Genomic DNA, 19,417 nt, shown 5'->3' with positions numbered 1-19,417 from the left:
CACTGAAATCTACTTGCATACATTCAAGTAAAAGGTGGACAAATACAAGGACAAAAGCCAATCTCATAAACAAAGTACAGAAAGTATAGCTGAGCCTCACAAACAGGTCAACAAGCAGCTGCTCTGTCTCTGCCTCCCCTTTAGGACCACATGACTTCATGTCTGCTCCTCATGCCTTCTTGCCCTGCAGAACCTTGCCCTTTGTTCCATTAGCACAGGACCCGTTTTCTCATCTGGTAAGAGCAGCCTCTGCTTGTTTCTGGGAGAAACAATGGCTCAGCTTGGGAGAGGCAGGGAACTAACATATCTGACTGGCCTAAAACTCTTCTCTGTGATTGCTAAAAAAGACTAGATTACTACATTAGATTATCATTGCTACAAATGAAACACACAAGCTCTGCCGGGTGGTGTGATTCCCTCAAGAAATTAAAATTCACACATAAATATTAGTTGTGACACCTTTATTTCAGGAGGACGACAGGATCAAATTTCAAAGGGATACAACTAATTTGTAGCTCTAAATCACAGTAACACTGAATCAAAAACACTTTATCCCAAACAGACAGTTGGCACAGAAAAGTTCATTTGTAATCTACTTACGTTTAACATTATAAAACTGTATATCTAAGAACACTAACACAGTTGGGGAGACAACAGAGTACAGATCTAAGGATATTGGTACCAATATTTCAGTTATCTTATGGTCACAGATCGACAACTGCAGTTGAGGATCAGGAAGTAAGTCAGAGGAAGTAGCAGAACCACTAAAATAACATAGCAGCACTGATCCACTTCACTGTTAGAAACGCCTCCCAAAGACTTGCTTGGCTCCTGTTTACTGTTACTTGACACAGTATGCAAATTAACAGCATTAGCCAACCCCAGGTAGCAATGGACAAGGAAGTTCATAGAGATACGCAGAGTTAAGGCAGCGAGACATGACAGGGAACACTGACAGAAAAGAAGAAACTTGGAAAACGGTGGTAAAACTCAAGGAGCAGAGCTGTTCAGCAGGGGGGTTTTAACAAACCTGAACAGAACCTGAAAGAAGTCAAAACATAAATGACCACCCAGAAGTGAAATTCCTATCTTCAACAGAGTCTGTTTACAAAAGCAGGGAAATCGATACTAAATTAAGAGTTCCACGTAAATGGCTGAATTAGAGCAAAAAAGATGTGCGACTTAAAAGAATAACCTTACTGAGAGAGTGGCATTGACATATAAACACTACCACATGTGAAACAGCCAGCCAGCTGGAAGTGCTACACACAAGGAGCTCAACTAAGTGCTGTGACGCCCTAAAGGGGTGGGATGGGAGGGCGGCTCAGAGGGAGGGGATATACGCATACATACGGCTGACTCACAATGCTGTACAGCAGAAACTCACCCAACATTGTAAAGCAATCATAGTCAATAAAAAACAAAGGATAACCTTGAGTCGGCTATACCATGTGCCCATGATGTCTGATAAATAAGATATTACTACACAATACTGCTTATAAAATACACAAAGCAATTTATATCAAAAGAATATAGCACCTTTTGTATCCACATAAAACCTGAAACCACAAAAGCTCACTCTTGGTGAAAGCACCTCAATCATGTAGGGATAGCCTAAGTCAGCCTCTCTGTGCGTGAGAGCTTGACACTGTGTCCTGAGTGATCACCTGTATAAATCAGTGGGCCCAATCGACTATAAAGCCTTCTTACATGATAGACACACAAGCCACAAACACTTCCCCTTTATCACTGTTTCTCAAAATCTGGTCTGTGGAACAGCACAACCAAATCTCTTGGTGAACTTGTTTTAAAATGCAGATCCCCGAGTCCCAGTTGAAATTTCATGAATCACTGGGGCAGACCCTCAGAACCTGCTGTTGAGCCCACCTCCTCAAGGATTTCTGGCACAAGCGGAAGCCTGAGAATCACTCTGATCCAGCCTCACCTTCACTTGGAGGTTCAGCAACCAGGCCAGGAGCAGACTGGCCAGGTCTGGGAGTTAACCCTGCCCACTCATGTTCCTAATGTGCCCACAAGGCTATACTCCTGGTTTTGACATTTAATAGACAGTCAGGTTAGATGTGGACTTCTAAATGTTGTATCACAGGAAAAGGGTTCTGACATATAATTTTTAAAAAATTAACAATCCCTAATTAATTTTAAAAAGAGCATAAGATTTCTAAGCCATATATGTAAGCTTGAAGTAATGGATGCCCACAGAGAAAAAAATAGTGAAGAAAAATGTCTGATGTGAGTTCAGAGGACTGCTCGGGAAAGGGGAGGAAAATACATGTGAAAGCAGTCTTGGAGGAGAGGTAGAGAGCAGCTTACATCCAGAATCAGGAAATGCAAATCTCTCAAAAATTGGCTGAGATGTTTAAGCTGGTCCTTAACACTTCTGAAGCAAAGGCTGGAAACTACCAGCAAACATGTTTTGTTTGGCTGGCACAATGTTTTAAACAATTCTGAATTCGTTGCCAATACATAAAAATTGGAAGTTTGTTGTTTTTTTTTTTTTTTTAATTTTATGCTTTCCCTGGAAATTGGAAGAACAAGAAAAACCAGCCACTTGGCAGCACTGTGCTGAGCTGGGTGGCTGCCACCCACCTTTGGCAAACCACATATTCCTGGGGTCTCCCTAGGGTCCACCAGCCTGCTTCATGCACCAGATCACTTGCCAGACCCTGCAGGCATTTGCATCAGCTGCCCCAGCTTTAAGGAATTAAGCCCAAAAGTCAGTCTCTCTGTGCTTTACTCTAACAGTAATTCCTGCTACAAAGATGCTTTCCTACCTTGGAGGTGTTAAAAAAGGAATCAGATAATACCTGCAAATCATCTAGAAATCCCTATAGAGTTCGTGTCCTTAGCTGTTCATTGGAACCACCTAGGGAGCTTTATTAAAAAAAAAAAAAAGCTGATGTTTAGGATCTACCCTGGAGACTCTGACTTATTGGTCTGGGATGAAACCCCCGCAATAGGATTGCAGAAAGCTCCCATGTGGTTCTAATGGACAGCCAAGGTTGAGAACTCCTGCCTTCAGGGAATGCAAGTTGTTGAATGTGAAGGGTTAGATTTATTCTTTTTTTTTTTTTTTCCCTGGCCAAACGGTGCAGCTTGCAGGACCTCAGTTCCCTGACCAGGGCCTGAACCCAAGCCATGGCAGTCAAGGCATGGAACCCTAACCACCAGGCCACTAGGGAACTCCCAAAGTAATGATTATTCTAACATCAACTTCCAAATACTGGTTTCCCACCTCTCACCTCCATGATAACTCACATTACCTTTTACTTTTGGAAATGTGCCATTATTCCAAAAACCTACATTTACAAACTGGAAAAGGAGGTCAAAGCATGTTCAGATTTCCACCATTCATTTTCCCTCTCAACCCAACCAAAGGATGAAACACTAAGGAAATGAAGGGAAATTTTCCTGAGATACAAAACTCAGGCAGCACAAACAGCTCAAATACCATAAGAGGAGCTCACAGTGGCTGGCTTGTATTTAAAAAAGAAGAAGAAAGAAAAATACAATTCCTCTGAAATTCATCAGTGCACTAAATGGAAAATTTTTTAATATTTTTTTAAAAAATGATTTGCCCAAGACTTTTCAGAAATGGCCCAATTTTTATCTTCAAATGAATTGCAAATTATTGCCTCTCTTCAAGCTTTCGTTTAGGTAGTGCATACTAACATTTCGGCTTCTGATCATAGGAAATGCAAACTACCATCATCTAATTTTCAAAGAGTAATACTACATTACATTACACTGGAAGAGCATATTTCCAAAACAGTATCACATAATAATAATAATGGCTTCTATTTACTTCTGTGTACCAAAAGCATGCTAGGCACTTAATCACATGTTGTCCAATTGTTACAACCTCGTAAGGTTAACTCTATAACCCCATTTTACAATTTTAAAAATGAGTATCAGAAAGACTTTAAACTACATACATGATCATGGAGCTGCTGGGAGCCGCACATACGTTCAAACTCGGCTCTGTCTGTTTGGCTCCCAGACCTGCGCTTTTTACACCAAACACCCTGGTTTAATCATCACGAGTAGAAAGATCTGTGCCCGATTATCCCTATTTGCCCAGTGAAAAGAACCAAGAGGTCACGTGATCTGCTCCACATCCCAGAATGAGTTAGAAGGAGCCAAGATGACAGCCCACAGCCCCCCTGCCCGCTCCAGGTTGTGTTAAGGACCAATCACAGTTCACATTATAAAAGCTATGCTGGTGGCAGGTACGTTGTATTGCTGGGTAGAGAAAATCAAGTGCTCCTGACTTCTGAGACTCTTCAACATTACTATGACTGTGGCTTAACTTCAACACAGGTCTGGTGTATTTCTTTCTGTTTCAGGCCACCTAAGAGTCAGGTATCGGGTTTAACTCCTTTATTTGCCTCAGCATCCTCTTGTGAATTCTATGAGCCATGATGCAGAGAACAAGCAGAAACACACATGATTTTCCAGGCCTCTGGCCCATCCCTTGCTGCCCTGACACCATCACCAGGCAATCAGCAGGATGTCCTGATGAAGGACGGACATCAGCTTCTCCAGGATTTTTTCTTTGGACATCACCTTCTCCGGGATTTTTTCTTTATTTGTAAAATTGCAGAGCTTGCGCCATAAGAATCAGCCAGAAGATGTCAGCCCCACAAGAGCCTCTCTCTGGGGCTGACTCCCAGGGGCATGGATCACGTCAAGTGCCAGCAGGAAAGTCTCCTCTTCTGTAAGCTGCCAACACCACATCCTTAAACCTGTATCTATAAACCTGTGTCTTTGGATGTGTTGTGTCCAAGGAAAGATTCTCGAGCAGAAGTTGACACAACACGGCTTCCCTGCAAGAGAAAGCAAACAGGCTTTATCACCTAATAAACATGTCTCAACAGTCAATACTTATTTGCCCGCTATTTCTGAAGCAACTCTTAAGAGTCACTTGAATTCTATCACTATGGATAATTCTTAAAGAAATTGCATTTCTGCCTCCTAATGATCTTCGAACAAAGCAAGCACCTCATTTTATTAAGTCCAGCTACCCAGAGGAGCTGGTTCAAAGGGAAGTTAAGATATAGCGAAAACTGAGGTCTTATTCATTTCGATGTGAAAGAAGGTGACTATGTTATCAAACCTCACCAGGCCCGGCCTCCCAACTGCCAGCAGCAAGAACAAACAGATGTCAGGGCTATTTGTTTTCTTCAAAAATGACAGGAAATCAAAAATCTATCAGATGGATGTGTCAGCAGCACACCGCAAGCAGACTGGTTAGTGAGATTTACGCACCTCCCTCTTGGCTCAGGACAAAATCACCTTCTAACTATTAACACCAACTAGAATACACGTGCCACTGAGATATGGAAGCATCGTTAGTGTGAGGTGGTAACCCTGCACAATGTGGTCAGGTTCTATGTGTGATTTTAAATTATGCACATTTGAAATGTATAATAGAATATAAAAATATTAAGCAACACCTCCTTGGACACATTTGTACAGACCCCATGGAATGCTTTTTTAAAACACTGTTAAGAACTGCAACATTCCAAAGCTCAAAATCTGAGTACACTGTAAATGGCACCTAAAGTATCGCCCCATCAGAGGGCTACTGCACCTGCTAAACAAAATGCCTATATTTCTACCCCACTATGTATGTGCACTAGAACTTTATGAAGCAATTTTAATGATCACTATTGCTGGTGTCTTAGCTTCATCACTGTGATCATTCTAATGCTTTTTCATGCCTTAAAATAACACCCTCCAACTGGTGGTCAGAGTTAACCCTCATGCTATTATTAACTTTGGACTAGAGGCAAGATGGGATCAAATGATACATTTAAAACAAAACAAAGACCATACCACCACCAGGAGGCCACCTCCTGTTAATTTAGGAGCCACCAAACTCTAATCCAGGGGAGAGACAAATTTTCTTAAAGGGCCAGATGGTAAAAGATATGTCACAGCTCTATGCTTCTGCTGTAGCTGGAACATGACCAGGAACAAAGCTGTGTTTCAATAAAACTATTTACAAAAGAGGCCACCGGTTAGATTTGACCTCTGGGTTACAGTTGGCTGACTTCTACTCTTTAGCTATGGAGCTAATCCCTACCCCTCACCTCCCCTCAGCCCTTTCTTTTAATGTAGCATTTTATTGCACATAAAAGGAAGTTTCCCTACCTACATTCTCCCACTCTGGCAAATGTCATTTTGAGAAAATAAAAAGTTCCATTAAGATAGGCATATTTCAAACTTGCCAGAATTTTGTAAAAATAGTCCAAAAAATAAGCTAAAAGGTGGGAGCAATAAGCTGGCAACAGCACTACAGGAACAGCAATGCCTCAAAACGTTCCATATCGTGTTTTTCATGATGCTTACATAGCTGTATACATTTTGTTAGGTAAAGACGACCAGGACACCAAAAAGAGTGGCTAACAGGCTTTTAATGGGGAAGCGCTCCCGGGCGGGGTTCCCAGACCCAAACGAGGCAGGTGGAGGAAGTCCGCGCCCAGACGGACCGTGTTGGGGGAGGCTTTTATACGTTCCTTGCGAGGGATGGTCAGGCTAGATGGACGGGGGTTCAGATAGGTCGCCAGGCCAAGGCGTCGCGGGCTCACAGGTCCTTCTAAGTGGCTGGGGTGGGGCGGTTTTAGCCGGGGAAGTGTGCTGCCATTGGTCCCCGGGATCTGGGAGGACCCTTCCGTTAGGGACCTTCTCGCTGGTGGGAGAGAGGAGGGGCAGCTCATCATGGCAGCCGGCAAAGTGTCCTATCATTGGTCCCCGGGATCTGGGAGGCGCCTTCCGTTAGCTGGCGGGAGGGAAAGGAGGGGCGGCCCGTCATGGCCCCGCGGTCTGGCCTTACACATTTTGTCAAAACTTACGGAGTCATACACTGAAATTAGTCAATTTAATTGTGCTGATGAAGGCAATTTAACTGAGCAATGAAGCCAGTTTTGAAAAAAACATAAAGCCTTGGCCATAGCCCCTAATTTGCAGTGACTGTAGACCCCTGTGGTAAGAGTATACAGTCCTTAATTCATATTTGCTCCTGAGAGAACTGGTCATAAATGATGACAGTCTGAACTATGTAAATCCTTCAGGAACTCTGTTGCATTAAAGGCATTAAATGCAGCTCTCCTGCACCCAACTCCTCATGGCATCCAGACCTCAAATTCTTCACTTCAGGGAGGAGAACTCGTTGCTTTTTAGAAACAACAAAAAGCCTCGGGATCATGACTTAGCTTTCCACCACAGTAAAACCAAAACCAAAAAACAAGAACATGGATCATTTAAGATGGGAGGTAATGCTTATTAAATTTCCGCTTTTTCACTATAACCCTTTAAATTAAAACCACAAGCTGATGATTTCAAACACGAGGTGTTGTTGAGTCTCAACCCTTTTCAGTCATCTTTGCTCCACTGTGAAGCCTGTCAACCTTCAAGGAAGGGGAAGGAAAGATAAAAGTGGCAAACAGGAAGAGGCTGAGATGCTAAAATCAGGGAAAAGCCACACACAGATTACTCCTCCTCTGATTAAAGTTGATGGAAGGTCTACACAATAATTTCAAAATGCCAGCTATCAGCTTTTGCAGGATCCTTGCATTTCAGCTGTCTCCAACTCCAAGATGGGAACTTATTTAAAGCAATCATTCTTAAAGTGTGGTCCCTGGACCAGACTCACCAGCATCCCCTGGACTCTGGTCAGAAGCACAAAGCCCCAGGCTCCGCCCAGACCTCCTGAATCAGGAACTCAGGGTGGGACTCACCACTCTGTGTTTACCAAATTCTCCACCTGATTCTGACACTCACTAAAGTTTCCAAATAGCTGATTTAAAGTCTGAAAACCGATATATACTTGTAAGAGGAGTTCCTCATTCTCTAATTAACCTGACTTTAGATTCCACCCTGCAGGGTAAGATGGGCTCTGTGCCAAGTGCACAAGCACCAGAGGTCCTTGGTAAGCCTCACAAAGAGGCCAGTCTGGAAAAACAGGGGGATGTGGCTGAGTTACTCTCCACAACGTTCCCAAGAACAGAGCAGATGTGGGAGCACACCACATGTTGATTCCTTGCCAACATTTTTTGAGCACCTGCCATGTGCCAGGCTTTCACTAGATGAAATTATCTTGCTTAGCCCTTCCAGTAATAAATAGATGTATCAGTATGTGTTAAGTATACAGAGGTTTAATATTCATCAGAATGGAGTCAAACTTGCTAACAAGCAGAAACCCTTTATAATTCTCCAATCCTCATGCCCAGGCCTGGCCAGCATGCTTTGAATGCTGAGGTTCTTGTATACAAATATTCATTTTGCTTCTTCTTTGGTTAACTGTTCTCAAACTTTATTGGATATCAAAGTTAGAGACCAGGTCATTTATACAAGACCATGTATACTCTAGTTTAAAGCCAACATAAGGAACTTTGAGGTAATTCTGAATTACCCATGACAATGTTTGTTCTACTCAAAGGTTTTACCTTCTCTCAGATGTTAAAAACTGAAGTCAGATAAAGTGTGTAACATGTAAATCCACTAACTTATATTAGGCTTTTAGTCTCTCAGATAACTTTGTTCTGCCCTTCCCAGCAAGCATGTCATTCTCCTTGATGTAGATAATAAAAACTTAAGGAACTGAAAAGGAAATGCTTCTGGAATCCCCCTGCTTATCTGTTAACCCAACATCACTTGCCCTGAAAGTGGCGTGCGCTCCAGCACAAGTACTATCTCTTCCGTCTTCTGCCCACGGCAGGCATTGCTAATCAATCACAACACTCTCATCCAGAGCCCGAGGTTATTCTCCAGGCCTTGGAATCCTCCTCAATAGCATCTCAGACAGCCATCCCCAATCGGCAGGAGTATACATGACTGATGAAATATCTGTATTTTACTGATCAATCAACATGCCCCTTTCTTATTTTTTTCCTACTCCAAATACAGCTTTAAACCCCTGCTTTCACTGTTCTTGGGACAATAAAATTAAGCGTCAGTTAATTGTGAACTGCAGTCTCTACAACCTATGCTATCTTGAGGGTGGCAATCACAGCGGATTGTATTGAGCAGTTTAAACAATCTAAGAGCAGTTGTAACCCAGCACGTAGTAGAAAACTGCTCTGAAAATCAAAGAACCAAGCAAATAAAGGTATATGGAACAGATAACAAAAACACTTGCAAGAAGCATCCTGTGAGTATAACTGGGAAACATACGGCAAGAATAGCCCAGGGAGGCTGAAGCATAATACTTGGGCTTATAAGCATGAAGACATGGCTTGAGTAAATAATTCTGATTTTGCTTTTGGTACTCACTGGTGATTCTTTATTCGGCTAAGGGGGCACCACACTGTTCCTCTAGCAGCATCTCCATTATTCTAATTCCCTATGGAGAGAAGAAAGAAACATCAAAATGCCACATTTCATGGACAAGCACTTTACATTTATCACAACCTTTCCCTTCAAGGAATCCAAGCAATGGCCATGTATTCATTTCAGAAAAGTAGGCTTGCAGTCATATCTCACATTTTCATAATATTCCATTCAGCAATTTTATATACATTATCTCCACATGTGCTCAGAACTACCTGGGGAAACAGAGCAGAGCCGTGAATCTTCCATTTTAAACATAAGAAAGCAATTCAAGCGACTTACTGTGATCCAGCTACTAAGTGGCAGTGCCAGAGCTGGAATAATCATGGTGATAGTTAACACTACACTAGTGACATCAGAGATCACAGATCACCGTAACAGGTATAATGACGACGAACAGTCAGAAATTACTGAAATGTGACACAGAGACACGGAATGAACAGATGCTGTTGGGAAAATGATGCCAAAAGACTTGCCTGGGGATTTCCCTGGTGGTCCAGTGATTAAGAATTTGCCTTCCAATGCAGGGGACATGGGTTTGATCCCTGGTCAGAGAACTAAGATCCCACAAGCCACAACCAGAGAAGCTGACATGCCACAACAAAGACCCAGCATGGCCAAAAAAATAAACTTGCTTGATGTAGGGTGGCCACGAGCCTTCAGTCTGTAAAATGTGCAATATCTGTGAGGTGTGATTAAAGGAGCTATGCCTGTGTTTACTCAATACTTACACAAGTGCTAGACTCGCTGCTAAGGTCTGCATGGGTGTTATCTGGTCCACCGTTATCTGGCGGTGGGTACAAGGTGCATTACAGAGATCCTCCCCCTCTGCCAGCACCACAGGCTGCTGCCAGCACACAGCCACTTTCAGCCAAAGGGAGCTGCGGTACCCGAGGTCATGCCCCTCTCCAGGAGTGGCCCACATCGGATGGCTGGCCAGTATAAGGTAGAAAGACCCAGTCCCCTGTGTAAATTTGGGACAACTCGGAAGGGCATCCCATTGCCACAGTTCCCCACGGGATGAGACCTTCATCACACCTGCACTGCAGTTCACGGTTACCTTCTTTCTGCCTGCTTCCCTCATTCCCTCACAAGCATTGTTCCCAAGAGCCCACTCCAACAACCCTCTGCACAAAAATCCCCATCTGAGCCTGTGTCAGAGAGCCCAGCCTTGTTTAATACACACAAAATTCCTGAACAGACACCCTCATTTTACAGATGAAGAAAATAGAAATTCAAAGAGGGTTTAGTAATTCCCCCCACATTATACAGCTATTAAATAATAAAGCCAGAGGAAGAACACAGACGCTGAATTCTGGTTTCAGGGGCACCCCTTAACATCACAAGGCTCACACCAAGGCTGAACACATCAAGTTGCCAGCCCACCCACCTCAGCTGGTCAAGTTCTACCCTGAAGGAAAGAAGAGAGCAGGTACTCCCTCTTTCCTTCTTGAAGGACAAGTTCTATAGATCAGAGGCTAAACCTTAGATGGAAAGGCAGGGTTTTGATGTATGAAATGGAGTGTTAAGGAATTCAAAACTGGGTTATCAGAAATGGGACACACTGCACTCGGGGACAGGACAGAGGATAACAATGCTAACTTAAATTGCAGGCCTCAGGCCCCACGCAGTAAGGCTTTGATTTCAGAGGACTCTAGTGGACCCCCCAGTGCTGTATTTTTAACTGGTGCTTCCCACAGTCCAGCAGGGCTAGGAAACACTGAGTGGACCTACAGGAGACAGTAGGGACTTCCTACCCGGGGTTTGTTCTGAGCCACAGGCGGGGAAAGCATCTCTAGAGAAGACAGCACACTATACTGAGTACTAAAGTACACTGAGGGCTTCCCTGGTGGCTCAGTAGTAAAGAACCCACCTGCAATGAAGGAGACATGAGTTCAATCCTCAGGTCGAGAAGATCCCCTGGAGAAGGAAATGGCAACCTACTCCAGTATTCTTGCCTGGAGAATCCCATGGACAGAGGAACCTGGTGGGCTACAGTCCATTGGGTCGCAAAAGAGTAGGACACAACTTAATAACTAAACACCACCACCAAAGCACACTAAACAAAAGTTAACATTTCCTTGAGGCTCCTTGAGGTTTCCAAAGATCCTTCAGATTTCCAGCTGTTGCTGTTGTTCAGTCACCCAGTCATGTTCAACTCTTTGCAATTCCATGGACTGCAGCACGCCGGGCCTCCCGTCCCTCACCATCTCCCAGTGTTTGCCCAAGTTCATGTTCATTGCTTCAGTGATGCTATGCAGCCTTCTCATCCTCTGATGCCCTCTTCTCCTTCTGCCCTCAATCTTTCCCAGCATCAGGAACTTCTCCAATGACTCAGCTGTTTGCATCAGATGACCAAAATACTGGAGTTTCAGCTTCAGCATCAGTCCTTCCAATGAGTATTCAGGGTTGAATTCCCTTAAGATTGACTGGTTTGATCTCCTTACTGTCCAAGGGACTCTCTGGAGTCTTTCCCAGCACCACAAATATAGCCACTATCTTGAAAGGAAGAAATATTAACTAAAGGATCTTGTTGATGCCAAGAAGCATGGACTATGGGGCGAACCAAAACATCAGACTATAGGGCCAGGCACCCTGCTGAGTATCCTGCTGGGTACCTCGGGCTCCTCACTTTTACCAAGGCATCACTTAGACCAGAGAGTTCAGGGCACCCAGAGGCTGACTAAACAGTGCAACTGCACACCAGAATTACTAGGGGAACCCACAAAAGCAAATAGATTCCCAGCCCTACCCGGACCCCTACAATCGGAACTTCCAAGGCTGGAGCGTGGAGTCTGCAGACAGCCCTCTTGTGGTTCTGAAGCACGACCTGTTCAAGTATGAGAATTTGTTTTAAAAGAAAAAGCAGCTGGATACCACCTCCGGACACTGATGAAACAACTGTCCTTAATCATTTCGGAAGATACAGCACATACTCTTAGAGCTATTTACCATTTTAATTAGACAGGAAAGGAGGAGTTGGGAATGAAACAAGTGGAATGACATTTAAACTAATTCTGCTCTCACTCATTCAACAACAGAACCAGTTCACAAATATTTACTGGGCACCTGCCCATGTGCACTGGAGAGTAAATGGTGAACAAATCTAAATCCTTGCCTGCGTGGAACATATGGACTAGTAGATTTCATTCCCCTTGTCTCTTTTTTTTTTTTTTTCTTTTCCCTTTGGTTCAACAAACCCCTGGGCAATAATTAAATGCCTTCCTTCTCTTTTCAGAATGAATAAAAACAGCCATGTTAATTCTGTTGCAAGCTTCTTTTTATAGAGTGGGCCCCAAACTCTAGTCAGTATGTCTTTAAAACCAGAAAAGCAGACTCCTTCCTTAGAAGTGAGCACCAGTGAACTCTTTCCATCTGTCTAAATTAAGAACGCCACCATTTACTGAGCCGAGAGCTAGCTGATGTAAGTGAAGACTTTGGGGTTTGCCTTGGGAATTGAAAGACATTATTTATTGAATCAATTAAGCTTACAATGTGACAGTTGATTTTCTTTCCCTTTTACCCCCTCTTTCACATCACTTCAGTCTTTTTAAGTAGAACAGTTAGAAATAGAAGGTGGAGAACAAGGGCAAATAGAGAGACCCATAAAATGAATTTAAAACAAAAAAAAGGCCTACCAGGGAGGCCCAGCCATTATTTAGTACTCTCTTTGGTAAGGAGGAACCAAATCAAAACCCCAATCGATAGAGTCCTTTCAAATAAAGTCTCTTAAAATCCAACTCCCAAGAGATCAGGCTTAAAGGGGCTAAATTTACACCACTTATCACACAATGATGCCTGAAATGCAAAACAAACATTACTTGGATCCACCTTTATAGATAGAGCTTAACTCAAAAGCTTTCTGGACTGAGAAGCCATAAAGCAACTGGATTTTATTATTTCCTTCCCTCTGAGCATTTTTCCCCCGGTTTCCAAGTCACCTTTCTCTATTTGCCAATGTACAGACATGGGAGCCCTCCCACTCTCATCTCCTTCATTCCAGGGCTAAGCTGGCCAGATGGGTCCCCAATGAGGAGACCCAGAGTCGCATTTTTCAAATTCAAAACAGTTCACAAATTCCCCCATTCTCAGAGCATATGAGAAAGCTAATTATTACAGAAAATGAAAAGCTTGCCTGAAAAGGAGGCAGAGAAAGTTATTAAAGGTGGCTAGATCCAGACAGTATATTTATTTTATTATCAAACAGATGCTTCCTTAAGAAGCTCTGACTTAAATCCAGGAAGTCCTGAGGAGCCTGGCATGAAGAAGGACTGTAGAAGCTGCAGTTTGAGTAAGACCCAAGCCTGGCTGTGAGTGTGACATACAGAGAGAGGAATATCAGACCTTACAAAAATTACAAAGTCCTTAGGGAATTCCCTGGTGGTCCAGTGTTTAGGATTCTGCACTTCCATTGACAGAGGCCTGGGTGTGATCCCTGGTCAGGGAACTAAGATCACACCAGCTAAAAAAAAAATTACAAAGTTCCAAAGCAGTTCTAAAAGACACATCTGTAGAGCGCTCTTAACAAAAGAGCTGCTCACCTAATTATCACAATAATACAAGATCGGTCATAATTAGATGAAGAATAACTATTTGAGTACTTAGTGTTTAACCAGAAGCTAGGTATTGTGATAACCAGCTTAAGCACTGGAAGACTTCTCCTACTGTGGAAAAGAAAGCTTTCTTGTGCATCATGGCTTTGGAATAAGTACCAGAGACAATATTAGCGCCCACTGTGTATAAAAGACTGCACTGATGCTGTGAGGAACAAGATGCATGTAAGGCATGATGCTTCTGTTCAAGGGGTCGTCGATTTCTTGGGAGGAATTACAAGGAATGCAAAATAAAAACTGAAAAACAAGACAGCCTCTGAGAAGCATTATCATGTTTGAAAAAAAAAAAGTTCAATGGAAGAAGGGAAGTACAGACTGATCCTGCATGAAGGGAGGACCTAGGGAAGCTGCTGGAAGATGAATGGTTTGAACAAGACCCAAGCCTGGCTGTGAATGTGACATAAAGAGCGAGGGGAATGTCAAGCGGAGCGGGGACTAACAACAGGCATGGGGGTGGGAACATCAGTGCTTGTGCGGTTAAGCGGCCGCCTTCCTGAAGGGGGAGGAAGCGGACTGGATGCAGCAGGAATGAGAGTATTACACTTCCCGTGTTTCCACGCCCCCCACCGCCACCTGCTCACACACACCCTTCCTCCCACCTCAGCTCTGCTCTTTCCTAGAAGAGACAAAAGCACATGCAACATCCCACAAATAGCCCTGTAATTATGCAACAACACTCAGATTTAGGGCTGAGTCCAATTTAACTGTGAAAGTTTGGGCTTTTTACTTAGATTCTCTAATCATCAACTATCTCATCTTTGAAGGGAGATGTAGTAACATAGGCCTTTCGTAAGAATCAGTCCAAATAATGTTTTATCTGGTTACCAGAGTACCCAGCTTCTGGTAAATACTCAGTAAATAAATAGTTGTACATCTAAATCTCTTTCCTGATCATCTAATCTCACTAGAATGCAAATTCCATAAGGCTGGGAGCCTTGTCTGTCTTGTACAAGTTGTGACCCCTAGAAGAACAATGTCCAGTACACAGAAGGCCTGCAGTGAATGTCTACTGAATGAATGAATCTAACATTCAACCAATTAATCATCGGTTTACAAGGCTACCACATTAGATGAGAAGGTGCTCAGAGATAGGGAACAACAGTTACTTACATTTGAATCCTTACTATCTAGTGCAGAATTTGGCACAAAACACATGCTCAATATTTATGAATCATAAGGCTGATCAACTGATTAGTTCTGAATGCCAGGCTGATGAGTGTTAGTTTTGGAATTACAGTGCGATCGGCCCAGTAGTTAGCAACCTAGAAAGTGTGGTAAAAGGTCAGGATAATACAAGTTGCCATAGGAAATGAAAAAAAACAAAGAAAGAATAGAAGTATGAACGATGAAAGGGAGGGAATGTTGTGGAAAGAGCTGACAGTAGAGTGGGGGGACTGAAAATGGGACCAAAACCATCCGGACCAGCCAAGAGGAGCTAGAAAGCGAGGTCGTCCCAGGTGCCGAGCGTACATTATAAAACCACTCACCTCCTGATAAGAACGTATGCAGCAAGTTTACTTTAAAAACCTCACTTCTTTTGATTCACAACTTTTTTAAGTTGGTTTACATAAAACTTCCCCAGAATCTTTTTATTTACTTTATGTAGAATCATAACAGTACCCATAAGAGGCAGAATAAGAAAATGTTGCTTTCCCTGCTTCAGTGTTCCACTGCTTTTATAGCAAAATTCACCTTCTTTACCATGGTTAGAAGGCTCCAAGTGACCTGCCTCTAGCCCACTTCAACTGTAGAGAGGAAGGAAGGAATGAGGAAGCGGAATGGGGAGGGAGGGAGAGACAGAAAGGGAGGAATCCACACTCAGGAAGAGAAACACTGCTCAATGCTTCTCGAGGAAAAGATCTTTTCCACAATAAAGTGTCTTTTATTCTGAGGCTTTTATATCTGGCATCTCTCATTTATTAAACTGGGATAACACCAGACTACAGTAAGAGTTAAAATGTCCTGGCACATACTGTGTGCCAGGCACTGTGCTGAGTGTTTTATCTGCATTGGCTTATTTTACCCTCCTATCTGCCTTAGAGATGATTTTTTTTTTTTGGATGAGCCCCAAGGCTCATCTTGATTTCACCCAAGACAATCAGGATTAACTCTGAATATTCATTAGAAGGACTGACACTGATGCTTCAGCTTCAGTGCAATACTTTGGCCACCTGCCGCAAAGAACCGACTCACTGGAAAGACCCTGATGCTGGGAAAGGTTGAGGGCAGTAGAAGAAGGGGGTGACAGAGGATGAGATGGTTGGATGGCATCACTGCTTCAATGGACATGAGTTTGAGTAAACTCTGGGAGATAGCGAAGGACAGGGAAACCTGGTGAGCTGCAGTCCATTGGGATGCAAAGAGTCAGACACGATTTAGTAACTAAACTACAACAACAATCAGGATTAAGAGTCCAGGATTCAGGTCCCTAGAACACGGGAGGGCGGTAGGGTTTTAATGAGACTGCATGCATTAAAGCACCTAGTGTGACGTTGGGTACACAGCAAGAGTTTTTTTTCCTTTCCGTATTGATCTGCTCAAAAAGCCTGATATATATATAAATCAGATATTTCAGCCCTGCACCCAAACTAAGTGACAAGATTCTTAATATACAAATCAATATTTAATCACATCTACAAATTATTTTAAATACAACACTTTTCAAGTAGGAATATCCTAACAGACTGTATGACTTCAGTATCATTTTCCCACAGGGGCTAATAAACTCTTGAGTAAGATTCATTTTTATTTTGATAAGTAACTCAAAATTCTTAGGTGTAACTGCAGAACATTAAATTGATTCAATAATTCAGATGTCTCTGCTTCACATTATAAATCTTCCTCTCTTCTTCAGTAGAATATTTAATCTTAGATTTGTAAAGGAAAAGAATATATCCCCAAATAACAAAAATCTAAAAACTTGCAAAGGACACTGTATTATTTAGTCCAGATAAGAAACTCTCAGGAAAGAATGAAAGTGGCCCATCCAGTTTAGGGAGTTGTCCTGGGATCAAATATCACAATGAAAGATGACAGAACCTATTCCATATTGCCAGTTTGAAATGATCCTTGACTTGAAATCAACCTTTTAGTGGCTAAAGGCCTTTAGTCACTGGTCTCCCACAATCCAATGTGACCCAGTAAGTGTATTTTCTTTTTTAATTTTTTTAAATGTGACTTGTAGCAGTAACTTTTTACTTAGTTGTGTTCGACTCTGAGACCCCGTGGACTGTAGTCCACCAGGGTCCTCTGTCCACAGGATTTTTCAGGCAAGAATACTGGAGTGGGTTGCCATTTCCTCCTCTAGGGGATTTTCCAGACCCAGGGATCAAACCTGCATCTCCTGTGTCTCCAGCACTGCAGGTGGATTCTTTACCTGCTGAGACATCAGGGAAGCCGCGATTTTTTCAAACATCAGGCTACCCTCCCATCCAGTGCCACATCCACCTATGACATTTCTGACAACTGATCATCTTGCTTAGAAACCTCCATTGATGGGATGCTCTGTACTCCTTATTCCTTCTATCTCAGGCCTCACTACAACACAATCTTCCTTACATTGAAGCAGCACTGGCTTGGTGCCTGGCACCAAAGGGTCCCAGTACCAAGTCTTGTGTCAACTCTTATCCTACCAAACTAAAAGACAACAGGGTTCCTATCAATTCCCTTTATTAGCTTTTTTTTTTTTTTTTTGGTATTCATCAGGTTTTTTGCTCAGTCATAATTTCCTCTTGTTTTTCCCCCATTCTGAGAGAGACAATGGCTAACAGCATGCCTGCACATTTAATCAGTGAACTGTCCCTAAAAGAATAAATAAATCCGTCGCCTAGATAATAGATAAATCCAATGGATGCCCAGACAATTTTCTTTTAATCTTTTATCTCACTCTTCTCCTTCCCCTAAATTCTCAAATTTCTATAATAGCCTTCTTTACAAGCAGGGCCAGTCTGCTGACTTTGAATTATGTATTTTCTTTGAACAAAATATAATTTTCCAAAGCCTTATTTTGGTCAAAACCATATCTCACCAAAGCCTGTGATTTCCCTGGTGGTCCAGTGGTTAAGAATCCACCTTGCAATGCAGGGGACATGGGTTCCACCTCTGGTTGGGTAACTAAGATCCCACAAACTGTGGAGTGACTAAGCCCACTCACTGCAACTACTGAACCTATGCACCCCAATGGAAGATCCCCATGACATAATGAAGACCCCTTGTGCTGCAGCTAAGACTTGACACAGCCAAAAAAAAAAAAAAAAAAAAACCAACCCATCCCACCAGACCTCAACAATACTGAGGCTAACAGTTTATCTGGGGCATACTCAATGCTGCGGGGCTTTGCCTACATTATCACATTTAATCCTCTCAACAGTCCTACAAAGTGATATTTTTACTCTCATCATTACAGGTAAGGAAACTAGGCCTGAACACGTTGCTCAAAGTCACATGGGTAGTAAGCAGCCACCCTGGGATTTAAACCTGGATCTCTCCCACTTTTTCCACAGTGGGTACTCACAGTGCATCTGTGTCTGTGAAATGGGAGGAGGGAAGAGAACACGAACACATACACACACACACACACACACACACACACACATATCCTTGTAGGATCGCTGTGAGGATTCAAAGAGGCAAGACACAAAGCTGCTGACACATGACGGTGTCATTAAGCATTACTTTTCATTCTCCCTATGGCCCGGAAAGTAGCTACCGATCTCTTTATGGACCTAAGTCTGACTGGAGGGCCTCACATGTGCACCTGGTGTTGTGGGACGCCCACGACAAGGGACCCTCCTTCAGTTGGTGGTCAGTGACCTGGAGGAACCGTAAGCAGGGGTTCACCTGGTGCTTGTTCATATTTTATGAACACAGAGCATATTTCACTTGCCCCCAACATCACCTCTAAGAGTTAGTAATACTGCTGCCTGATAATACTGAGCTCAGCAGGGCAAACCAGCCTTCCTAGGTCACAGAAGTCGTCTGCAATAGAGACAGAACTAGGTAGAATCTGAGCCTTTTGACAGAACTTATCTCTGAGAGGCTTGGGCCCAGCGGGCTGTGCCGAGCACTTCACAGGCCTTGTCTTATTTAACCCTCAAACCCAACCTATGAAACAGAAATGTGTGTACTTGTGCTCAGTTGCTCCGTCACGACCGACTCTTTTTGACCCCATGGAATGCAGCCCACCAGGCTCCTCTGTCCATGTGATTTTCCAGGTATGAATACTGGAGTGGGTTGCCATTTCCTTTTCAGGGCATCCTCCTGAACCAGGGATCGAACCCACATCACCTGCATTGGCAGGCAGATTCTTCGCTGCTGAGCCACCTGAGAAGCCCTGAGGAAAGCGAAATTCAGACGGGGGCAGAAACTTGATCAAAGGCTCCCAGCTAGTAAGTGCGGAGTCCAGAGTCACGGCCAGGTTGCGGCTCTAAGCCCTAAACACACCGCCTCCCTAG

General features: G+C 43.2%; 1 protein-coding gene across 1 annotated transcript in view; it reads right to left on the bottom strand.

Moving 5' to 3' along the window:
* The window catches only part of PRELID2 (PRELI domain containing 2), an 84,223-nt gene continuing 65,250 nt past the window's right edge, over positions 445–19,417 (bottom strand). Inside the window, exons 6-7 of the mRNA XM_005683091.3 lie at positions 9,295–9,364; positions 445–4,844 (exon numbers count right to left, since the gene is read on the bottom strand). Coding sequence (XP_005683148.1) covers positions 9,305–9,364 — 60 coding nt within the window. The 3' untranslated portion in view covers positions 445–4,844; positions 9,295–9,304. The remainder of the gene's footprint in view (positions 4,845–9,294; positions 9,365–19,417) is intronic.

The sequence above is a fragment of the Capra hircus genome, chromosome 7 (assembly GCF_001704415.2).
Source record: "Capra hircus breed San Clemente chromosome 7, ASM170441v1, whole genome shotgun sequence".
Lineage (NCBI taxonomy): Eukaryota > Metazoa > Chordata > Mammalia > Artiodactyla > Bovidae > Capra > Capra hircus.
Note: the sequence above shows the minus strand (reverse complement) of the source record. Positions and strands in the feature narration are given on the sequence as shown.